This window comes from Vidua macroura, chromosome 22, assembly GCF_024509145.1.
Source record: "Vidua macroura isolate BioBank_ID:100142 chromosome 22, ASM2450914v1, whole genome shotgun sequence".
Taxonomy (NCBI): domain Eukaryota; kingdom Metazoa; phylum Chordata; class Aves; order Passeriformes; family Viduidae; genus Vidua; species Vidua macroura.
In genome coordinates, this window is record NC_071592.1 from 1152889 (window position 1) to 1175725 (window position 22837).

Consider the following 22837-nt stretch of genomic DNA (forward strand, 5'->3'; position numbering starts at 1 on the left):
CACGGTGATTAACGCGGCCATGGCTTTTAGCAGACAAAGAAAATACAGACATGACAAATCAAAGCTCATTTTCCACAATTTCACGTGCTGCCTCATCATCGTTTGTCACGGAGATCCTGGTGCCGCCAGGCGTGGTGGCTGCCAAGGAGTGGGGCTCCTGTAGGGAACGGGGGCAGCTGGTAGAGCACAGGGGACCTGGGACACTTCTGGGACTGTCACCTCCTTCTCCATGCTTGGGGTCCCTCAGGGGGTGCCTGCCCACCCTGTGCAGACCCCAAGGCAGGGCTTGACAGAGTGAGAGTGGACCCCAATGTGGACAGTGCTGCCCTTTGACTCCTGGAGAGCCAAGCTCCAGCTCTCTGAGCCTCTGGAATTGCTTTCCACTTTGTTGAACTCCCTGCTTTAAGGATCAGAGAAGCTCAACCCTGCAGGTGTGCAAGGAGTGGGGCAGGGCTCAGGGAGTGAGGCTGGGGTAGCCAGGGAGACCCACATGGCCGGGAAGAAGAGGGAGAGGCGAGGAGGAGCGATCAGCCGGGGAACAGAACCAAAACCAAAAAGCCCAGTAAAAGTCCTATTCTGATATTTAAAAGTAGACAGGCACCTCTTACGTTTATTCGCGCTTGGTATTCGGCGCTGCCCACCGAGTTCCGCGCGGTGCACCGGTACACGCCGCCGTCCTTGATCTGCGGGCTGGTCACGTTCATGTGGCTGACGGTGGTGCCATCGGACATGGTGTACTGGTTGGAGCGGTGCCCGCTGTCCCGCGGGATGGGCTCGTCGTCCAGCGCCCAGGTGACGGTCGGCGGCGGGGCCCCCTTGGCGGCACACATCAGGGAGAACTGCTCCCCGGGGTTGACCACCTTCTCGCTGAAGGAGGAGACGATGCGGGGGGTCCCATCTGGGGGGCACCCAGCGGGACGGGGGTCAGGGAACGGCAGCCACAGGCAGCAGCAGTCACCCGCCAGCAGGACGGCACTGAGCTCCCACCCCAGGTTCAGCCGGGGCAGGAGCCCAGCTGGTGACACACGCATGGCTGTGCTGGTGTCCCTGTGGCAGGGAGATGCAGACGGGGGAGAGGGGACACGGTGGCTGATACAGAGGCCAGCTTGAGGGGACACCTCCCTCAGTACAGCCCATCCCTTGTCCAAACACTCGGGGGGTGGGATCAGGGAGGGCTGCCTGGTGAATGGGGTGCCCAGGGGCTGGGGATGGCAAGTCAACACTCACTTTGGCCCTTCCCCATCCCAGCCATGCTGTGCCCCTGCACACAGCGCACAGAGCCCAGGAACAGACTGGCAGCAGCCTCAGGACCCCCACCCCAGCGCCTGGAGGGCCTGGAGGTCCCTGCCCTCCAGCCATGCACAAAGCATCCCCTCAGAGAGGGGCAGAGGAAGAAGCCCCCAGCGCGGGAAGCCTGCTCACCCTCCAGCGTGATGATGGAGAAGTCCTGTGCCGTCTGGGACTTGCGGGTGGCGAAGCACTGGTAGGCCCCGGAGTGGCTCTTCTGGGCGGCCGTGATGAGGAGGGTCTCGTTGCTGATGCCCCGGATGGAGATGTAGTCATCCACCGCCACCAGGTCCGTGTTGCGGTACCAGCGGATGACGTACTCGGGGGACCCGCTGAGGGCACAAGAGAGGATGACGGTGCTGCCGATGCCCGTTTTGAGCTTCTTTGGTGTGAGGGTCACACGCAGAGGGTCTGTGAGAGAGGGGAGAGGCGTTGGCGGTGCCGGGCAGCGCCGCGGGAGGCAGCTCATCCCCGCTGCGCGCTCTCTGCTCCTCCTGGCCCGGCAGCAACAGCCCGGCTGTGCGGTAAATGTCACCGCACAATAAGGCAGGTGGCCCTGCCACCGTCCTCGCTGCTGACAGCCCCTGCTTTTAACGTCAGCCCCAGGCCCCTGGGTGGGGGTACTGTGGGGAGGTGGCAGGGTGGCTGGAAGAAGATGTGGTCCATGTGACAGGCGCAGTGCTGCGCTGGGGACACACCAGGCTGGCTCCCAGCAGGCTGACGGGGCCTGGCTGGCACCGTGCTCCAGGTAAGGCAGGCACAGTGGCTCTGGTACTGCCAGGATCCCGGTGACAGGAGGAAGCCCCAGGAAAACAGCACGTGATAAATGCTTGGCCTGCCCAGATGGTATTTACTATTTGGCTAGAGCTTATTTTATGTAAATCGACATAAATTTTATGTAAATCAACAAAGCAAAGCACAGAAGCACCCAACACGTCGGACATGTGCAAGACAGTGGCTTCCAGCGAGCCGAACACTGTGCCAAAGCACAAGGCTGTTGTTTATACAGCTGTATAAACCCCTAAAGCTGAATACTGATAAAGGCTTTACGTGTCAGGAGGCAGCAGGACTGAGCCCCCCACCGCTCCTCCCCGCCGGCTCTCACCTATGACCGTGAGGGTCCCCGTGACCTCTGCGGAGCCGAAGGTGTTGGTCACCTCGCAGATGTAGGTGCCGCTGTCCTCCACGCGCAGGTCGCTGATGGTCAGCCCCGTGATGCGCTTGGTCCAGCGGCTGTCGGCGGGGAGCGGCCGCCCGTCCTTGATCCACCGCACGGCCGGGTTGGGGTAGCCCGAGGCGATGCAGGGCAGCTCCACCAGCCGGCCCGCCTTCACCTCCTTGGACTGGAAGCTGTCTAACATCGTGGGGATGGACTCCGCCGGGTCTGGGTTGGGAGAGGAATTGGGCTCACCCGGGGAAGAGGAGGAAGTGAGGTGTCTCAGGGACACTGAGGGAGACCCCCCTGGCATGGTGACACCGTGCTCAGTCAGCACCATCCACGAGATTGTTCTCCCCACTCCCCTGAGCGGGTGGCTCTGCCACACAGGAGTGCAGGATGCACCCCGTTATCCTTGCTGAGCATGGGGTGCCCTGTCCCACCCGGCCAGCACAGCCCTTGGCAGCCAGGACAACAGGCACGGGCGGAGGTGGGAGGAAAAACACATCCTAAATAGCTGATGGGAGGAATAAACTCAGCATCGGAGGAATTACTCAAGGTGACACCTAATTGGTGCAAAATACACAAATTTTGTGGCACATTTCAAAATTTACAAGCAAAAGGGCCCATCAGGCAGCTGGGAAAGGAGAAAATTAATCACTAAGTCTCAGGCGTGAAATTAAATTCCAGGGGAAAGAAACCTCTTTCATTACTCCCAAGCAGAAGTAAAACGCCGTGACGTGTAAATAATGACAGCGACCAGGAGGGGACCGGGCCAGATCGAACCGCGCGGATTTGGGATGATACACCCGGCGACGCCCACGCACCGCCGGGACGTGGGGCAGGACGGGCCCGGCTGGGACCCGGGGGAGGCAAGATTCGGCAAGCCCTGCCTCTCTTCCCTGCCCTCCGGGGGGTTAATTCGAAGAGCCGGTGCGGGAGCACCCGAGGATGGGAAGAGCATATGGCAGGGAGCGGGCGCGCTGCGCCGAGCGAACTCCCTCCCTCCCGAGCGGAGTAATTTGGGCAGTCAGCGGAGCCGGGAGCGCCCCGAGACACCCGGCACTCCGGACTGCACTGCCTCCGCCGCAGTATCGCTTGCATGTTCGTCACATCGCGTCAGGCTGCTCACATCGCGGGCTGTCACATCGCATCGCCGCGCGCCCCGTCGCCTCCCGCTCGGGGTGACGCGCGGCACTGCCACCGCCGCGCCCGGCTCGGGGAGGGGGCTCCGTGCCGGGGGGCACAGCCCAGGCACTGCCAGCCCCCTGCGCAGCCCCCACGGCACCTCCCGCCCCGCACCGGGATGTCCCCTCGCTGCGGGGACCCCAGGTGGCGATGCCGGTGCTCTCAGTGCGGGGAAGCAAGCAGGAGAGTGGACAGCGGGCAGGGCTGGGCCCCCTCCCCGGCACTGGACCCGGCCCCCCGCCCACGCTGGCAGCCGCACGGGCTCACCTGAGACGGAGAGCCGGGCGCCGTTGCTCTGCCGCGTCTCCCCGCTGTACTTGTGCTTGGTGATACACCTGTAGGTGGACAAGGCATCTTCCTTCTGCACGTCCGATATGTACAAACCTCCATAAGAAGTAATAAAAAACCTATTTTCTGGAGACACAAAGGGAGGAGAAGAGTGAGCGAGCCTCCCCTGGCCCCAGGCTGAGCACCCGGGTCAGGCACAGCCCCTGCACTCCGAGCTGGCACCGGAGCTGTGGCAGGGAAAGAGGGACCCCCCTCCACCTCCCTGCACCTCCACCACATCGGGGTGCAGCTCTGGCTGAAGTTTCAGGCAGGCTGGTGAAGTTGGGTGAGCCGCAGGAACCTCGTGTGTGCAACAGCAGCCCCGGCGTTTGCAGGCACCGCCTCCCTCCATCACTCACCCTGGCAAGCACACACCTGCCCAGGTGTAAAGGTAGCTTTGGGGGGTCTTCACACGCACCTGGGCTGCCAGGGCTCGGATTCAGGCAGGCCGTGGGTGAGCAGAGCGGGTGGCACGCAGCTCCGGCACACGCTGCTGCGCCGCGGTGCCACGCGTGCCATGGCAACGCCGCAATTAAAAGTGAATCCGTCCCGCTGAGTTAATAATTAGCTTAACTTACTTAGAATCATGTGAAAACAAATAAGGGTTTGAGCTGATGTTTGAGCCCCGGGAGAAGGGTGGCAGGAGAGCAGCCCCCTCAGGGCAGCTGGTTTTGGAGCCTGGCACAGGGGGAAGGAGTCTTTGGCTGGCTCCTGACCCCTGTAATTCATCATGAATTATAACAGTAATTAGCACCAATAGAAAGGCCTGTGTAGTGGCTACATGGAGAGCAGGATAAGCCGAGGCTCTGGAGAGGCTCCCTGCCCACCTGGAAAGCACTTTGCCCTGCCCCTCTGTGCCAAGCAAGGCTTTCACCCCCAGCTCTGTGGGGCTTTGGGGTTTATTCCATTGCCAGTCTCAGCTGGGATGGGATGTTCCATCTGCTCGGCTGCACCGTGCTGCCAGCCAAACCACCCCCTACCAAACCCCTCAACTGCAGAAGGTAATTTAGTGCAGCTGAATGCTCAGAGTGAAAACCTTTAAACCCAGCCTGTAAATCAGCAACATCTGCAAATGGCTCCCTCAAGTCCTGCACAATGCCTGCTAAGCCAGGATCTAGCTGATGAGGCCAAACAACTGTTTCTACTTCCAAGCACCTTTTGGAAGCACCTGGATATTCTCAATTTAGGCAAGAAGAAAGCTCCATGGTCAAACTCAGGAGTGCAGAGTAAGCACGAGTGAGAGAGGAAAAGAGGCAGAAGCTCCCAGAGCACTCTGGCTCCCACACCCTGGGCAGGACCCCAGGCCCAATTCCCTGCAAATACTGCAGGTGACAGAGCAGCAGAAATCAGGGATCCTCACCCAGGGAACCAGGGAGATGCCCTGGCACGAGCCAAGGCAATGGCAGTGCCAAGCTGTGCTGGCATCACCCATTCCAGCCGTGGCTCAGCCAGATGTGAGTGTTTGACTCCAACTGCTTGATACAAGACAGTGGGGGACTCCAAACGGCAAAGAAACAGCAAATAATTAATCATAACGCCAGTCAGCTGTGGCTAACAGAGGCACAGGCACCCGCCAGGCTGGCACCCTGTGCTGATCCTCCCTGGAAGCAGTGGGAGCAGGAGCTGCCATCCCCACATCTCCAGGGACTCCATCCCTGCTCGGAGCGTTCTGGGCTTCACCAGCCAAAACCTGAGCCGAAACCTCCGTGCCGTGGCATGTCGGCAGCAGTGTGGCAGCACGTGGCCCGCAGCAGCCTGCAGCTGGCCCCGGGGGTGCGGTGGTGCGGGCGTTGTGCTCCACCGCCAGCGGGAGCCGCCCCGGGATCTGCGCGACCCCCGCGGAAGGGCAGGGGGAGTGGTCCCACAGCACCGCAACAGCATGCAAATCAAACATTAATTTTTCATCTCCCATCAAACCAGTAAGCGGAGAACATTGGCTGCACTGGAATTTGAGATGGGGGGAGCCGGTTTCCATGGAAACGGGGCTGTATTTTGCGAAGTGCTGGCAGCCCACACCCTCACACGCGGCCGTGCCTGGGGATCCACAGCCCCGTGCTGCCGTGCTCCGGGCTGGAAACAAAGCCTTGTGCCCGAGATCCAGGCTCTGCATGGGGCTCCAGCCATAACAACCTCCCCGGGGACACGAACAGGCAGAAATCCTGCGGGTTTAGGATCCACATCTCCACCGCGGAGTGACAGGAGGCATCTGCCTCCTGCACGGTGTGGTGCTACTGTTCATCACGTGTGAGATCCACCCAAGCTGACAGCACAGCTTCCTTTGCCTTTTTTTTTCTTTTTTCTTTTCTTTTCTTTTTTTTTTTTTTTTTTTCTGGGAGGGGACAAGTGGCTCTGTCGAGGAACGTTCTGCTGGTTCAGGGGAGATGCGGGGCTGTAACTGATGTAAGCGGCTCCAGCAGACCTCACCCAAATGATTTATTGCTGAGTTTGCCAGGCAGATTAACGTCAGAGGTCTCCCAATAAAATCAGATCTCTCTGCCTGCCAGGAGGTGGAAAGGCTTCACAGGAAGCAGAGGACGAAGCACATCCGTGGCCAGGCTGGAGTGGTGTGCCTCTCATAACTCCTCCAGCTAGACTTGAGCTGCTGCCTTTGGAGATACCTCACCAAAGCCCTTGGATCAAACCAAGAGCCCACCATGAGCTAAATTCTACCGAAATTCCCAGGACCTGGCCCCTCACCTGGGGAAAAGTGTAAGGGGGAGAGAGGGGCTCTCCTGCGTGGTCTCGCTGAGTACACACACACACACACACACCTGTCCCACATCCAGCTGCCAGTGGTGGCCCTGAAACCCCAGCATCATTCCCAAGGGGCTCCCAATTCCAAGAGAAAGGTTACAGTCGATGCAGGTTACCAGCTCCTGCTCTATCCAACATAGATTTATCAAAACAACGGGGTCAGGGCTTCAGGAGGGAGCACGTTTTATAGTTCATAAGACTAATGAGATAACTTTCCCCTGGTACTCCGCAGAATCAATAGGTGCCAGCGTTTATGAATTAGCCATACTCGGAGCATGTGCATCCCAAGGCATCCCGGACAAATCCAATAACTGTTTGGTGCTATTTCTGGCCGCGTTTAAAGTGACAAACGCCTCCCGGGGGGAAGGCACGGAGGGGGAAGCCCCAAAGAGCAAAGCCTGTAATTTTCCACCGCTGCCACAGCGGCACTTTTCTGCTGTGGCTGCTGCTCCAGGATGCCATTTGCCCGGCATGGAGCTCGCCCGGGGGCAAGGAACATCCGCAGAAAACCCAGCGAGGATGGAAACTCCTGCCCGCCCCATGGCACTGATCACCACCTCCCTCCCGGGGACAGCTGGAGCCCTGGGACGCAGTGCCCAGCGGGGCAGGGCACACAGGGCACAGGAGCGGGCTGGCATCGGTGGCCATGCACCAGAGCTGCCTTTTATCTCAGCAGGCTGAGCCCAGTTCGTGCCACAGCAAATGCTGAGAGCAGGGGGGCCCTGGACCGGGCACTGAGATTAAAGCTCTCGCCATCCCTCCCCGGCGGAGATGTTAAAGAGGAGCTGTAACCTGAGCCCAATGCAAATTTCATAGGACCTGCACAAATCTGACAGATTTATTTACGTGTTTGCCTGCCGTGGGGATCCCAAGGGAGCTGTAGGGCCGTCGCTGCTCCCAGCCCTTCCAAAGGCAGCAGAGCTCTCCCGCAGAGCCGGGGCAGCAGAGCTGTGAGCTCAGCCAAAGGTTCCCACCTGGAACAGTCACGGGCATTTGTAACGCGAGCGGCGCCAGCTGAGCCAGCAGCTCGGGCTCCGCACCAAGGGGCTCCTCCTCTCCTCCTCGTCCTCCTCTCTTCCTCATCCTCCTCTCCTCCTCATCCTCCTCCAGGAGCAGTGGCCCTTTTCCCGACAGAAGGACCTGATGGTTTCTGCAGGAGTCAGGGCAGAGGGAGCAGCAGAGGGGGGTGGAAATGCGGGGGTCACGACGGGCTTTGCACCTCTCCTCCCTAATCTCCTTAATAAGCATGGCTCCATCTCCTCCCGTTACAGGATTGACACCCATCTCTCATTCTCCTCCCGCAACAAGATTTTATTTCTAATTACGCTGTAATAAAACTGGGCGCGCTCCCAGGGCTCCTTCCAAATGACTTGTCGACACTCGGCGAGATTGAATCCTACTCGGGCCGTTTCCGGCACCTCTGCCGGCTGTTCATTAGGCATGCATGAGGGAGAGGGTTTAAGAACAGAATTACATTTAAATGGCTTTTCTGAGAGGGAGACGTGAAACAAGAGAGAGAAGCAAAAAGCAGGAAAGGTTTACAAGGACGGTGTCACTGTCACCTCCGTGTCACACCGCTGTCCAGCAGATGTTGTGCCAGACCCTCCTGGTGCTCTGGGAATCTGACAAGCCAAAAAATCCAAAAGGAAACACTCGAGGGGATTTCTAAGCATCAAATTCTTGCAACAGGATGGCGACCAGGGACATGTGTCACCGAACACTGTCACCCTGCCCTGGGGGGTGCCCAGGACACTGCGCACCGACTGCTGTGCTAGTGGAGAGGTTTTCCAGCAAAACCAGGGATTTTCTTATCAGGGCTCAGGGAAACACACACCAGAACAAATATGGGATGGGCATAACCAGGAGCTGGCGCTGCCAATCTTGCATCCAGGTATGAGCAGCCAGCACGTGGCTGGAGTGGAGCACCAGGAACACCGTGTTTCCCAGATGTTTCCCACCCTCACTGGACTCACTGGCAGTGGGCAGTTTCTGCTGCCTGGATGCTGCTTCCCAGATGCAGGCTCACGAGTTGGCAAAATTGGGAAAACAGATGTTAGGAAAGATCTCTCTCTATTAGCTCCCTCGGAAGTGAGGTATCCTGCAGGGCTGGCAGGAGTTATTAAATCAAGAGTCATTATTTACCCAAGGGCCAGACTTGCAAGTCATGTTCCTAGAAGTAAATCCGGAATTATGCTGCCCACGGAAATGGATTCACACGGGTGTGAGGGAGAGCACAGTTTGCCTCTCCGGGTTTTAATCCACCTCTGAGTCACCGGGGCGCTTGGCAGTGAAACCCAGCAGTGTTTGGGGACACTTGGGTTTGTTTGCGTAAGCGACTTTGGGAGTGACACACTTTCACTGAACCAGAGCACAGAGGAGGAGGAGGAGGAGGAGGAGGAATCCCCTGGGTGGGAGCCACGGGGCCGGGGCTTGCCCATGGAGCAGCCCCCTGTCGCCAGCCACGCTGGCACTGCCAAAAGAGGAGGAATTCGTCTCCCGAGGTGGTCCGGAGCCGCCTAATACCAGCAGAAAATTACAGACCACGATGAAGAGCATTACAAAATGAATAGGAGGGGACTAGAGATTTCCATGGCTAATCCTGTTAACGAGACAATTTCTTATCAAACTCATTATGTGGTGGAAAGCTGGGAGGAGGGAGGGGCTGGGCAGGGAAGCTGGGGAGGGGGAGGGCGATGCCGGGCAAAAGGCATTCCCGGAGCATCGGGACACGGGGCTGGCAGGGGAGCAGGGCAGCTCCCGAGCCCGGCTCCCCACGCCGCACGCCAGCGAGGGTTGGATTTCTATTTCCGAGCAGAGCTGAGTATTACTAGAGTGACATTTACCACAAAATAGTGCCTTCTGCTCCGGCTCTATCACCAGCCCTCTCCCAGCGCTGAGCTGCAGCGGGCTGGGATTACGGCAGGCATAAAAACATATAAAATCCACCAAGAGAACACTCAATTCAAAGAGGGATTTTTGGAGCATCGCGTTTTTCTTTTTTTTTTTTTCTTTTTTTTTTTTTTTTTTAACCTCCTGTTACAACGAGTCTCGTTTTCCTGGAGGAAGCAAACCAAAATACTGCTGTCCACAGGCTGAACCTGTGTGTGCCCTAGCACAGGGTGGGCGGGCTGGGAAGGCAGCGCAGGGTGCCGGGGAGCTGGGCAGGGGCTCTGCCCACCGGCCCCTCCGCGCTGATTCCCGCAGCCCGCTCAGCCACGCACGAGCAAAGCTGAGCAGCCTGGCGTGGAAAAACGCGGCTGTGGCTGAGTGATTCCCAAAAATCCTCGCCAGCCCCTCCACCTTCTGCCCCCGAGAATGACGGGGGGGGGTCTTCGCCACTACTTGTGCACAGCATTTAATTTTCTTTTCTTTTTTTTTTTTTTTTCATTTGCTATTTAAAAAACCGCGGAACTAGTCAGATTTCATGCTAATGAGGAGAAAATCTGGATCGAGGACTGTGCAAAAATTTGCATCTCAAAGAGGAAAACAGGAAGTCGCTAAGAAAGGAAATTCCACGCAGAGGTAGCGGGTATGGCCATAATTAGGCTAATGCTGCCTGTGTTCTGTCAGCTCGCTTCCATCAGCCCCGGGGTGCCAGGGGACAGCAGACCTCCCTGCCACCACGCCGTGCTCCCAGCCCCGAGAGGGATGGGGAGGGATGCTGGGCACCAGGCGGGCAGAGCGGGACGGAGGATGGCATAGATGGAGGGTGGCACGGGATGCAGGATGGCACGGGATGCAGGATGGCACGGGATGCAGGATGACATGGAATGGAGGATGGCACGGGATGGAGGGTGACATGGAATGGAGGATGGCATGGGAAGGAGAATGGCATGGGATGCAGGATGGCACGGGATGCAGGATGACATGGGATGGAGGATGGCACAGGATGGAGGATGGCATGGGGATGGAGGATGGCACAGGATGGAGGATGGCACGGGACAGAGGATGGCACGGGACGCAGGATGACACAGGAGAGAGGATGGCACAGGATGGAGGATGGCACAGGATGGAGGATGGCACGGGATGGAGGGTGACATGGGATGCAGGATGGCATGGGAAGGAGGGTGACACAGGAGAGAGGATGGCATGGGAAGGAGGATGGCACAGGATGGAGGATGGCTTGGCAAGGAGGATGGCACAGGATGGACGATGGCACGAGATGGAGGGTGACACAGGATGGAGGATGACACAGGATGGAGGATGGCATGGGAAGCAGGATGGCACAGGAATGGAGGATGGCACAGGATGGAGGGTGACATGGGAAGGAGGGTGACACGGCGTGGAGGGTGACACGGGATGGAGGATGGCACGGGATGGAGGATGGCACGGGATGGAGGATGGCACAGGATGGAGGATGGCACGGGCTGGAGGCTGGAACACGGAACGTGGTGGCCACACTGCCCTGGGAAGGACGGCTCACAAGGAGTCTGGAGATTCTGGGACAGCACCACCGATGGCACGGGACTGCCCGCAGGCAAAGGAAGAAACCCCCAGCCCCAGCCCCAGCTGCCCAGCCCAAGGCAGGGTGACCCCTCCACCACCGCCTGCCTCAGCACAGAACGAGCCGTCACTGTCCCCCATCTTGAGAGGGGCTGATTTGCAGTTTTGCATCAATTTTCCTCTGATTTTTTAATTGGGTTTTGCTGCTGCTGCAGACATTACTGTGCAAACAATTCCGAATGGCTTGAACCAAGATATTTGCTCATAAAAATCCATCACCAACGCCGAGAATGACAGAAATGGAAAATGCCTAATGAAAACAAAGGGGAAAACAACAGGTACCCTGGTCCTTCGCCATCCATCACCAGCCTCGGATTATTGATGGGAAGGGAAGGAAATTCTCCCATCTGCAATCAAATCTTGAGAAATCTTGAAAAGCCAAACACCACATAGGAGGAAATTCTTTGCCCCCACTTCAGTCTGCAGGAGTTTCGCCATAATTATAATAAGAGTGAGGCTGCTGGATAACACGAGAATTATTTTCCCCACTTACATTGTCAAATGATCATTTTGCCCTGCAGTGAAATCTCAATAATTATAATGCCGAACCGTGAAAGAACAAAGAAATAAAAAAAAGCAGTGTTTTCTTCCAGGCAGAGGGGGGAGGGGGGAGCCGCCATTGCAGAACTCAAAGTGCATCCTTCCTCTAATTATCTTTTCCAGGGCTGTGCATCCCTCACCCTTTCCCCACGGCCTTGAGCCCCCCGATAACTCCCTCAGCTGGAGGGGGCCGTGTGGATGGGAGCAGCCACCTCCATGCCCAGCGTGGCAGAGCCTCCCCGCTGAGGATTGAAGCGGGGAGCGTGGTTTGGGCCCCGTGGCATCGCCCCCCCAGCCCTAATCCCAGCCCCCAGCTCTGCCAGGAGCTCCCCACAGCGGCTGCCCACGGGGTGTGGGGAGTGCCACGGCAAAGCCAGTCGTGGCTCAGTGTCCCTTCACACCCATCCCAACACCGACAGCCCCTCGGCAGGGGAGAAGCAAGGAGAGAGGAGAGAAAGGGGACAGAAAGCAGAGGGGGGCGTGGGGGGGTAAAGGAGGCGAACAAGAAAAACAAGACGACAGAACGCTTGCTCCACAGCCCTCGGCTAAATTACAAACCAGTTTACTGAGGTGGAAAGCTGCAGTGAGCTGAGGAGGAATATGTGGAAACCATCTGCAGATTTAAAAATAATCTATTTTACGATCACCCTCGAACATATTCTTTTGCAGAAACCAAATAGGATTTGTTGTTGTTGTTTTGTGCAAACTGTTAGGGAAAAATTACTAGAAACATGCAGGGGGTTTTGCCTTCTTGAGTACTGAGAGGCTAAATATGCCCTTCCTTATGTTTAGAATAGTAACAGTCATCTTAAAATTAACTTGGTCTGCATCAGAGCTTAAAACAGTTGCAATTCAGAGCCTGCAAAAGCAGGACAAACCTGCGCTGGGATATCTAGCGCTTCGAGCTGACAGATGTCTTCCTACATACAGTAAATATAGGTCGTCTTTTCCTACCCAGAGAACTGTAGATCTTAATTAACCAGGCCACTAGCAGCATATGTAATGATTTTTTTCAGCTTGCTAAGTAAACCCTCCCGTGATGAGACGGAAGGAAAATCAGACGCACATGAGAGGGACCCCCTCTCTGGCTGCCGCGGTCAGCGCAGCCCTCGCGCCGCGGCGCCCGCTCTTATTTCACGCTATAAAATCTGGCTAACGAGATGGGAAGGGTGTGGAGTGCCACATCCCCCTCCCCGTGCTCAGCCCAACTGTGCCCAGCCAGCCCTGAGCTCTGAGCCCTGAGCTCTGAGCCCGGCTCAGAGGGGCTGTGGGGCTCCGCAGGCTAAACCGCGCTTCGCCTCGTAAGCCACTCCGGGATTAAATTATCTCCGGGCTCCGAGGCAAACGGGCTAATGAAATTCATGCTGCATTATGATAAAGTCGTGCCGAGCCCTCGTGGAGGGGCTGGGGTGGGTGAGGGCAGGTGGCAGGGCCTGTCACCCCCAGACAAGTGTCCCTGTGCTCAGGGGCTGAGCCTGGGCTCGCCACGTCCCAGCCCTGGCCCAGGAGGAAGGCAAGAGCTGGGTGAGGTTTTACCAGACCCTGCCTGAACCAGGGCACCCAGCGAGCCCCCCGCCCTCCCAGCAGCTCTCACATGCAGGGTGCTCTGAACTGGTTTTTAAAAACACTGGATTGGAAGGAAGGGAGAGCAGAGCCCACAATCCTCACACAGTCTGGGCTTCTACAGCCAGGAGTGTGCTTGGCAGGGCAAGGACAACACACAGAGCTCCGTAAAGGGCAGGACTGGTGCAGGCTCCCCCAAAAAAAACTACCCAGAGACTGCAGGAAGGAGTCAAGGTCAGAAGCTCCCTCTGCGACGTGGAGAACTGCAGGAGAGCTGCACATCACTGCCCTGCACCAGCTCTGAAAGAATCCTGCTGAAGCCAAGACCTTGTTTTGATCTGATGAGGAAACCCAAAAGCCTCCCAGAAGAAACTCTGTCACCTGAAGCTCAGGGGTGAAGCGGGGCGATCCCACACTGCCGTTCGCTGCCGTGGTCCCACGTGTCCACGAGACACGGTGCCTCCCATCCCCTCCTCCCCTCCCCGCTACTCACTGGAGAAAAAAATTCAGTGAACGCGACTCGAACAAAGAGTAGAACTTCCTCCCTGCTCATTAGTGCTGGAAAAGCAACAGAAAAAAAATCCCCAGGACATAACCTCCTCTTCAGCTCTGAAGTCTGAGCAGCTTGGAGAGGGTGGTTGGATTTATTCTTTGCCTTTCACCTCGCTGGAGTTGGTCTGCATGCTCTGATTATGGAGGCACAGAGAGGAGCCCACGCCGAGGAAGGGACCCCAAACTCGAGTGCTGGCTCTGCACAGCCACAGATCCCCACACGTGTGGGCACAGCCCCATCAGCACCTGGCTTGGAGGCTGGAGGCAGCTTGGTGCAGCTCACAGTGACCCTCCCCAGCCTGTGGGACACTCTGATCCTTCCTCCCTGTCTCCCACCCTCCAGAGGGGGTGGCTCCAGAAGAAAACCACTTCTCCTCGCTTTCCCTGCAGCCAGGAGCACTCATGGGGCTGGTGCTAGGAGAGGAGGGAGGTGCGGGGTGGGACAGGGGCATCACCTGCTCTCACCTCGTACCAGCGAGCAGCAAACATGGACTGAAATGTGTGTGGGCCACAGCATCCCTCTGGAGAGGGGCCAGAAGGGAGCAAGGTCCCTGCAGCCACAAAAGCCACCAGCGTGCCACCACGAGCCCTTCTCCATTCCCTTCCATTCTCCACTGCTGGAAAGGTTCAGAGAGCGACTGGGGAGCTGCACACGTTCCCAGGGGGAAACAACCCTGGTGTTCCACCAGAGCCAGGCACAAATCCACTGCAGAGCATCTGCCACGGGCGGGGGGTTGCACAGGCAGCTGGGGGGGGGGGAGCAGCCCCTTCCTGCACCGCACATGATCCCCTGCAGCTTATCAATAATTATTAAGACAAGGCAAATGTATGTTGACCTAGTTAGACGTCCAAGAAAAAAAGCAGCCCCAGTGGCTTTGTTTAGCAACCTGGCAGTCCTGATGGAGGCAGGCCTGGCATGGACCCTTCCCATCAAATAATTCCCTCCTGGCATCAGAGAGCCTCGTGTGAGCACAGGGCACTTGTGAGTAACAGTTTAGGCTTCAAAGCTGGCAGGGAAATTTTCTGGGAGTTCACAGCGTGAACCACAAAAATCATTCTGGGCCAGAAGAATTAGTCAGGTGCTGTGGGATGCAGCACAACCCCCTGGACCCAGCTCTGAGCAGCTCCTTGGACACCACAGACACACGGAACAGAGATCCCGTGTCCTCCTGACACTGGCACAACATCCCTGGCCCAGGAGCTCGACTTAGGCAAATCCAGCCCTGCAATCAGATGTGATTTCCTAGCAACGAGATGCTGGGGCAGCTCACCAGGAGAGCAGGAGGCCTCCACATGACTCCAAGTCCTTAAATGAGGTGAGATCTTGTCACACCATGCTTTCACCTGCCTTCCAGGTGTCCAGGGGACAGAGGGGGCTGCCCTGACTCCCCACACCGCTCTTAGCCCGTTCAGGTTTAGTCTGGGGAAAACAGGGAGCAGAACATGAGGGCTTGGCCTGGGTATCGCCACCAGGTTGCCCGTTAGTTGTGGAGGGGGAATTTCCATTTGTCACCACGGTGGAACAGACATGCACACGGCCCCTGCCCCCCCACGCTGCAATCCACTCAGTTTGGGGTGATCAGGGTGAGCTGGGACCCCATAACTGTCCCGGGACGCAGGAGGTGTGACCTGCACCTCGCTGCCCTGTCTCACAGATTTATGTGAGACTTGAGCTCGCTGGGTGCTGCTCCTGCCTCCTCTCTGCTTCCCTGCAGTGACGTTCAGGATCAATTCCCTTCATCTCGTGCAAGCTCTAAAGGCTCCCGGGGTGCCCCCCCCGACCCTGCCAGGCTGGAGCACAGCTCAGGGCAAGGGACGTGGGGACAGTGGGGACACTGCCATGGCCAGCCTGGGGGACACCTCCTCAGCCCCTGGCCTCCTGCCCAGGGCTCCCTCCTGCTCTGCACGGTTCAGTGGTGCCTTCAGAGCATTGGCTGTGCCAGGACAGCCCGAGGCCTCAGCGCCAGCTCCAGCAGGCACGGCCGGGCTCAGGGACGGGCAGCAGCCCAGCCCAGGGAGCCACCACGGCTGGGTCCCCTCGGAGGGCAGGCACAGAAAGGGACCAAGGGACACGGAGGTGCAAAGGGACAGGGTGGCATGGGCTGGGGAGTGCCTCCCCGGCTGGCACGCAGCGTCCAGCCTCACATGTCCAGCTCCAAAGGCGACAGACCCCCTGGGTACCGCCCTTCTGCCTAGGGCAGGCACCCAGATCTCCCCCATCAGCAGCCTGGGAACGCTCAGCACTTCTCCCCAGCCCAGGTCCCTCTGTCCCTGCAGCGCTGCAGCCAGATCCCGCCTCCAAGTGCCTCTCAAAACTGACGGGATGCAAATTATTCCTCCCTTTCAGCTGCTATTCAAGCCTTGCTGGCCACCGCTCCGAGCAGCTGCTGCCTCGCACACACGCGCGGGAAGGGCGGGCACGGGGCGGTTTTGGGAGCAGGAGGGGCGAGCGCAGCATCCAGCACAGCCGCACAAAGAAGCTCCTCAGCAGCAGCGCTGAGGAAGGCAGCCCGGCCTGCTCGGGGAGTGCAGCAGAGAGCTGTGCGGTGCCGGGCAGGAGGAGCTTTCACTGCAAAAAGCTGAGCTGTCCCGGGGAGGGTGACACGGGGACAGTGGCACAGGCCAGGCCAGGGATGCTCCTCACTGACAGATGTCAGTGGGTGCACAGGCTAAAGCAGCAGGGCCGGTACCCAGCCAATTCACACATGTTTTATTCATAAAAACGCTGCAAAGTTCACGTGCGTTCACTAATTACTCAACCTGCTCCTCTGTCAGGTGAATAATGAGGGGAAAAATAATCAGCAATTTGTTCAAAACCACATGGAGAAATTCCGAGTGCATTGTGGCAGGGCTGTGCTCTGCATCCCGAAACCTGGGGCTGATGTGATGCTGTAAAAAACACCTGGGGCACTCACCAAAGGGACCCCAGTGCAGCCCCAAATCCCATGCTGTCCCACACAGCCACGGGCATTTCCAGGTGCTCCAGGGCTGCCACAGCTGCAGCTCAGAGGAGAAATGTCTTTAAAAAGCACCCAGGAGCTCCTGCCTCCTCAGAGTGCTCAGAAGCCCAGCCAGGCCTCGCTCTCTGCAGCGCTGCTAATTACCACGGCTTTCCAGAAGGCAGGAATAATTAAAGCACCTTCCTTTTCCCTGGAGAACGAGAGCAGGAGCCTTAGTGGATGGCACAGGGAAGAGAAACCATTTCCCAAACTTCTCTGGTTTCCCCAGGAGCGGGGCAGAGCAGCGAGGAGCCTCCTGCGGGGAGCTCCCGTCAGCACCCCCAGAAATGGGGGATGGAGCCAGGGAAAACCAGCCAGCACCAGAGAGCTGGAGGGGAAATCTCAGGCTTTGAGCTGAAGGAGCACTGAGGAGCCAGCACATCTGCTCCCGAGGAGCCACTTCAGCCAGGGGACTCCTGCCTTGGCACAGCAATTATTTTAAAATGAAATTATCCTCTGAAAAGGCATGATAGAGCATTAGCCCTGGAAGTTCCCACTTGCCCACCCAAAAACCCCAGTGTGCTGTGTCACCCTGCTGGTTTGGTGGGGAGGGGATGGGTGTTAAGACAAGGGCACCCAAGAGGGAGCTCTGTGGCCACTGAGAGGTCTCCTTTGGCCAACAGGAGGGACTTTGCTGCAACTGCAACTGCAGCAAAGTTGCAGTCAAGCATCAGCATCTCCACAGCAGCAAACGGGAGCATAATCACAGAGAGGTGAGGGGAGGGAGGGAACAAAAAGCAGCAATAAATCACTTCCCTGCTGCTACCCGAGGAGATATAATTACGTTTATGCTTAGAGTGGCATTGCTGACAGTAGTCCTGGAATGAGATAAACACATGGCATGAGGTTAAGCTGTGTGCTGAGTGGCAGGTGACACGTGTGCTCAGGAATGTCCTTGATTAGGGAGTCCCCAGACACGGGAGAGCACCAGGAAATGCCTGAAAAGCTGCACACTGCAAGGCTCAGGGCACCAGTGCACACCCAGAACGGGCTCTGCAGCCTCTGCTGAGGGTCACAGCTCCAGCCAGCCTCACCCCAGGCGTCCCTGCCCGGGGTGTCCCCCCTGTCCTGCTGCCCACCATCACCCATGGGTGCCCAGCTCGCCAGCCTGAGTCCTGCTTGTGCTTAAGCACAGGCTTTAATTTAAGCACAGGCTTAACTTTAAGCACACGAAATGTCCACTTATCTCCAAAGGATTATTTGTGGGCTCAGCTGCACACAGCAGGGGCTCAGCAGGGGCAGGGCTGGGATGCTCAGTGTCACCTCCCGGGACAAAGGGCAGAGACAAACCCTGCAAAGGGGGTGTGAAATGACAGGGGGTGCCCAGCCAGCTCAGGGGACAGTCACAGAGGCTGGACACTGAGCTGGTCCAGAGCTCCTTACAAAGGCCAAGAACACTGTGAGCACTGCAGACCATCTGCTCAAACACACCTGCACATTTTCAAACGCCTTCCTTGATTCTCTTGAGAGAAATTCCACACGCCTGTATTAATTTTCACTTACAGAAAAGGGCTTGGTGTGGGTTTTCTGGTAGCATGCAGTAATTGAAGACAATCCCCAAACAGGAGCAAATTTTCCTAATCTAGCCTTACAGTATATTTCAAACCTTCTTATTTTAAAGTATCAGCAGAACCCTCACTCTGCCCATCCCCAGAGGTTTGATGAACACATTTCTGCAGAGAGTGACGCTGCTCCCAGGGTGCTGTCCCAGGTTTTATTACCTGATGTCCCCTCCACTGAGAGAGAGCTCAGCCCTGGCCGCCCACAAAGCCTGGCTTTAGCAGCTCTGGCCAAGGAGCAGAGAAGGACACCCCAAATTCAGCTGAGCATCGTTGGGGTGACATCTAAGAGCCTCTTCCTGCCCTCCAGACACTGCCAGAGCCATCAGCATCCCACCTCCAGCCCCTGATCCCACCCTGGCCAGGAGGAGCCTCCGAAAGCCAGCGCACGGCCCAGCTCAGCTGAGAGCCTCCAGCTGCCATCTGGACGGATCACAGGATTTTTTTTTTTTTTTTCCCATGCAAATATGAAAGAGGGGGTGGGGGAAGGCTGAGGAGAAACGAGGCTGCAAAATGAATTCAGCATCAATTATTCTAAAATATGCGTGTTAATATGGGAAGGGCTCCATGGCTGCATCCATCTCCACTTCTGTTCATTTTGAGCAGCAAAATGTGACCCGGGAAGATGACAGCATCTCGCGTCTCACTTACACAAACACGAGCCGGGCAAGGGGGGATATTAAAACGGGAGACAATGCTGCATATTAAAATGCCACAGATGGAGCTTTCTGCAGCCTTTGCAGTCTGCCTCGGAGATTATTGCTGGGCCATATTGTATTAAAAAATGGGGGGTGGGTGTGTTATTTATTTAATTTTTAAACAAATTCCATCTCCTACTCATGCCGGATGGATAAAGTGAGCTCTTGAGCTCCAGCCAGCTTTGCCAGCAAACCCACATGAAAAATGCATTTTCATTAATACAAACTGTTTGCAGTAGGTAAATTAATTCGGGAAATGGTTTTCATACATGGCAAATTATACATTCAGTGAAAACAGTGGATGACACTCCACAGTCCTGATAAAAGCCCCGTGTTTCCTGTAATGAAGCGGGGATTGCCAGGTAAAGGCAGCGAGCTGGAACAATTAAACAAACAAATAAGTCAACAGGCGAGTGAAAGCTGGTGGGGTTGGGAGGTTCTCAGGCTGCTGCAGCCATCCCAGGATCCAGCCCCACAGGTGGAGTCTCCCAGAGAGGAGGAGGAGGAGAGGAAGGAGCAGCCTGGGTCCCTTCCCATCACCGATGTGAGGGCTCGGGGTCCCGTCAGGGAAGGTGCTGTGGATTCCGAGGGCACAGAGGTGACGAGCACAGCAGAGCTGGCCAAGGAGCCAGGGAAAGCCCTGCCAGCACTCCACCACCTCCCAGATGGGGAACAAGCCCAGAGATCAAGCTGTCCCCTCTCAAGTTTCTCTTCTGCTCTCAACCCTTTTAACGTCTCCTTTAGCAGTCCCGTTCTGGGCGCCGGCTGGGGGCGAGGGAAGCGATCTATAATTGATGGTGTGACGCTGTGCCACGGCCCAGCCCCAGCCAGGAGACATCTGTTCTGCACGTAGCCTCGCTCAGGTGCTGTCACGCCGCATTTCCCGCCGTGTATCACAGCCTGCCTCCCCGTGCTCGTGTGGGGCCAGCCCTGGGCCCCGACACCCTCAGCTCGGGGTGTCAGGGCCGGGGGAGATTGCACTCGAGGTGTTCTCCGTCCCGTTTTCAGGCGTTTTTCCACACATTTCCTTCAGCAGCACCAAAGCTGCTGGGCACTTGTGACGGCAGCACCGTGCCCACCCTCACTGTGCCCTTCCAGCAGCACCCCTGCACCCTCTTGGGCAAGTTCCTCCTCTGCCAACTGCCTTTCCCTCCAAATTCTGACTCTTAGAACCCTGGGCCAGGCCAAAGGCAGGCACAACACCTTGGAAGTGGAGGAACTCGGAGTGATTTGAAGAGCAGAACAAATCTCCATCCCTGCATTTGTCACGGGGAACCGAACGCCACGGAAGGAGGGGGCAGCATTTCATAACAGCCTGCCACGTTAGAAAACAAAGAGTGATAAAGAATCTTTTAGTCACCTCTTAATTACATATTCCGGGTGCATTAAGAAAGGAGAAACGTATCTCAGGTCACTGCCTGTCACTGCGACAAAGGCCCGTGATGAGTTCTGTATTCAAAATATTTGCACTAATTATCAGCACAGCTCCCCTTTGAAAGCGCTCGGAGGGAAGGCTGGTGTTTCACCCGGGGGAATCAGCTCGCAGCCTGCGCTGCCTGCACTGCACTACACAGAAATATACTCGTGCACGGGTATATTTTTACCAACGTGCCCGGCTATGTATCCATGGAGAAAAACCTATAAATGCCTAATGCTCGTCTTGTGGGGCTGGGGAGCGGGAGCAGCACAAGAGGGGCTCTGCTCCTCTCTCCTGCAGATGCTGGCTGAGCCACTGTGGGCTCTGCTGGGTTTCCAAAGGTGGGAGCAGAGACTCTCACCCCCGGGCGACGGCTCCAGCCACGGCTTGGTCAAACGGAAAACAACCCTCTGCCAATGCAAATGCCCAGGGAAGGAGAGAAACGCGCTGAATGCAAATGGGACTGACCTTTAATTAGTGCATAAGGAGGCACAAGATGGGGAAAAGCCAGAACTTCCCTAGGCACCTTCCCTTTCTCAAGCACAGCAGGAATCACTGTGCCCCCCCAGCTGTGACTCTGATTTTCCAGGCAGGAGCTCCCACAGAACATCCTCCCCCTCTCTGCCTGCTCCAGTGTCCCAGGAGGGCCAAGAGGAGGGTGAGGGATGGGCAAACAGAGGTCCCACCAGGGGTGCCTGCAGGATCTCGTTGCGGGAACCTGGGGTTGGCCTCTTCTCCCAGGCAGCTTCTGACAGGACAGGAGGACACAGCCTCAAGCTGCACTTGAGGGAGGTTCAGGGTGGACATCAAGAAGAATGAAAGGGTTGTTAAACATTGGGAGGGGCTGCCCAGGGAGGTTTGGAGTCCCCATCCCCAGAGGTGTCCAAGGAATGGCTGGACGTGGCACTGGGGTGACAAGCTGGGGATTGATCACAGGTTGGACTCGATCTTGGAGGTCTTTTCCAAACAAAATGATTCTGTGCTCCTATTGTAAGTGAGGCAAGAGAAGGGCCACAGGCACCCAGCAGGTGCTGCTTGCCCCCACGTGGCCCCTGTCACCCAGCAGGACACAGCACAGCTCCTGCCTGTGGATACCGTCCCCGTTTGACACAAACTGACCCTCACCAAAAGCCGAGCAGAGCAACCCTCGGCAGCCCTGGGGCTGCCTGGGGCCAGCAGCATCCTCGCCCCACTCCTGGCTGACATCTTGGTGTCATTCTCACAGAATTCCCCATTATTTCCCTGTTTGTTGCCATCCCATAATGCAGGGAGCCCTCCCCGAGCGCTCGCTCTGACCCGGCCGTGTGCTACAGAGCAGCTCCTTCTCCTCAGCCAGCATTTAATCTGAGTGGACAGCAGCAAAACCATGTAGGTATAAATGGGGCAAGGAGAAAACAGCACGCTTCAGGTTCCTCGGGGAAGCATAGGGGACCAGGAGACTTATTAATAAATTCTTCTTTGTTCTGTATTGTCTGTGATAAATAGCCGCACTCAGCATCAATAACCGCAAACATCCTTGGGAGAGAGAGACGTGCAGGAGCCCATCATGCTGCTGAGGGCAGAGAATGGATTCAATTTTGGGGCTGAAGGCAAATTTCACAGCCCTAAACAAAATTATCAGAGGGGGCTGCTGTGGCCACACATACAGTAAGTGTAAGGTTATGGCTACTGAGGCAGCAGAACCTCACCAGAGAGTTGTAATGCCTAAAGTGAGAGGAAAACAAGGAATAGCCCTGTTCAGGAGGGTGCCTTTGGAAAAATAACATTTATGTTTCTGAATCAGAAGTGTTTTTATTAAGGGAACACAACACTTCTGGAATGTTATTGCCCTAGAGATTACTCAAACTCCCACCCCTTTGCTGGCATCCAAAAGTAAATTTCCACGAGATTTTAAACACTGCTGAGACCTCAATAATTTGGGAGTAGGAGGGAAAAGAGAGCAGTAGCAAGAGACATTCCTAATGGTGAAGACATGAAAAACGCAGCTTTATTTTTTGATGATTGCATTAGATTTTTTTTTTTTTTTTTTATCACAGAGATGAAAAATGAGCAGCTACCACCTCCTAATTCACTGCCTGGGGATTGGATTCCTCTGCGCTGCCATTTGAGGAGAGGCACTGGAAGCAGCTCTGAACAGGAAATGAGTTATACTGGGGAAGAGCCTGTTCCATTGTGGAGAAATGGGGGAAAAACAGTAACCTGGTGTAAAGTGCATATACCGAGGGCAGCAGCAAGCCCCGGACCGTGCTCAGAATGTAGAATCATAGAGTTGCTAAGGTTGGAAAATCCATCTA

General features: G+C 56.6%; 1 protein-coding gene across 3 annotated transcripts in view; it reads right to left on the reverse strand.

Moving 5' to 3' along the window:
• Nucleotides 1–22837, reverse strand: part of DSCAML1 (DS cell adhesion molecule like 1) — a 96140-nt gene that overhangs the window by 25741 nt on the left and 47562 nt on the right. For 2 of the 3 annotated variants that reach the window (XM_053997133.1, XM_053997132.1), the window contains exons 4-7: nucleotides 3899–4045; nucleotides 2393–2671; nucleotides 1423–1698; nucleotides 602–898 (exon numbers count right to left, since the gene is read on the reverse strand). In XM_053997133.1, coding sequence (XP_053853108.1) covers nucleotides 602–898; nucleotides 1423–1698; nucleotides 2393–2671; nucleotides 3899–4045 — 999 coding nt within the window. The remainder of the gene's footprint in view (nucleotides 1–601; nucleotides 899–1422; nucleotides 1699–2392; nucleotides 2672–3898; nucleotides 4046–22837) is intronic. The other variant, XM_053997134.1, reaches the window with a different exon arrangement.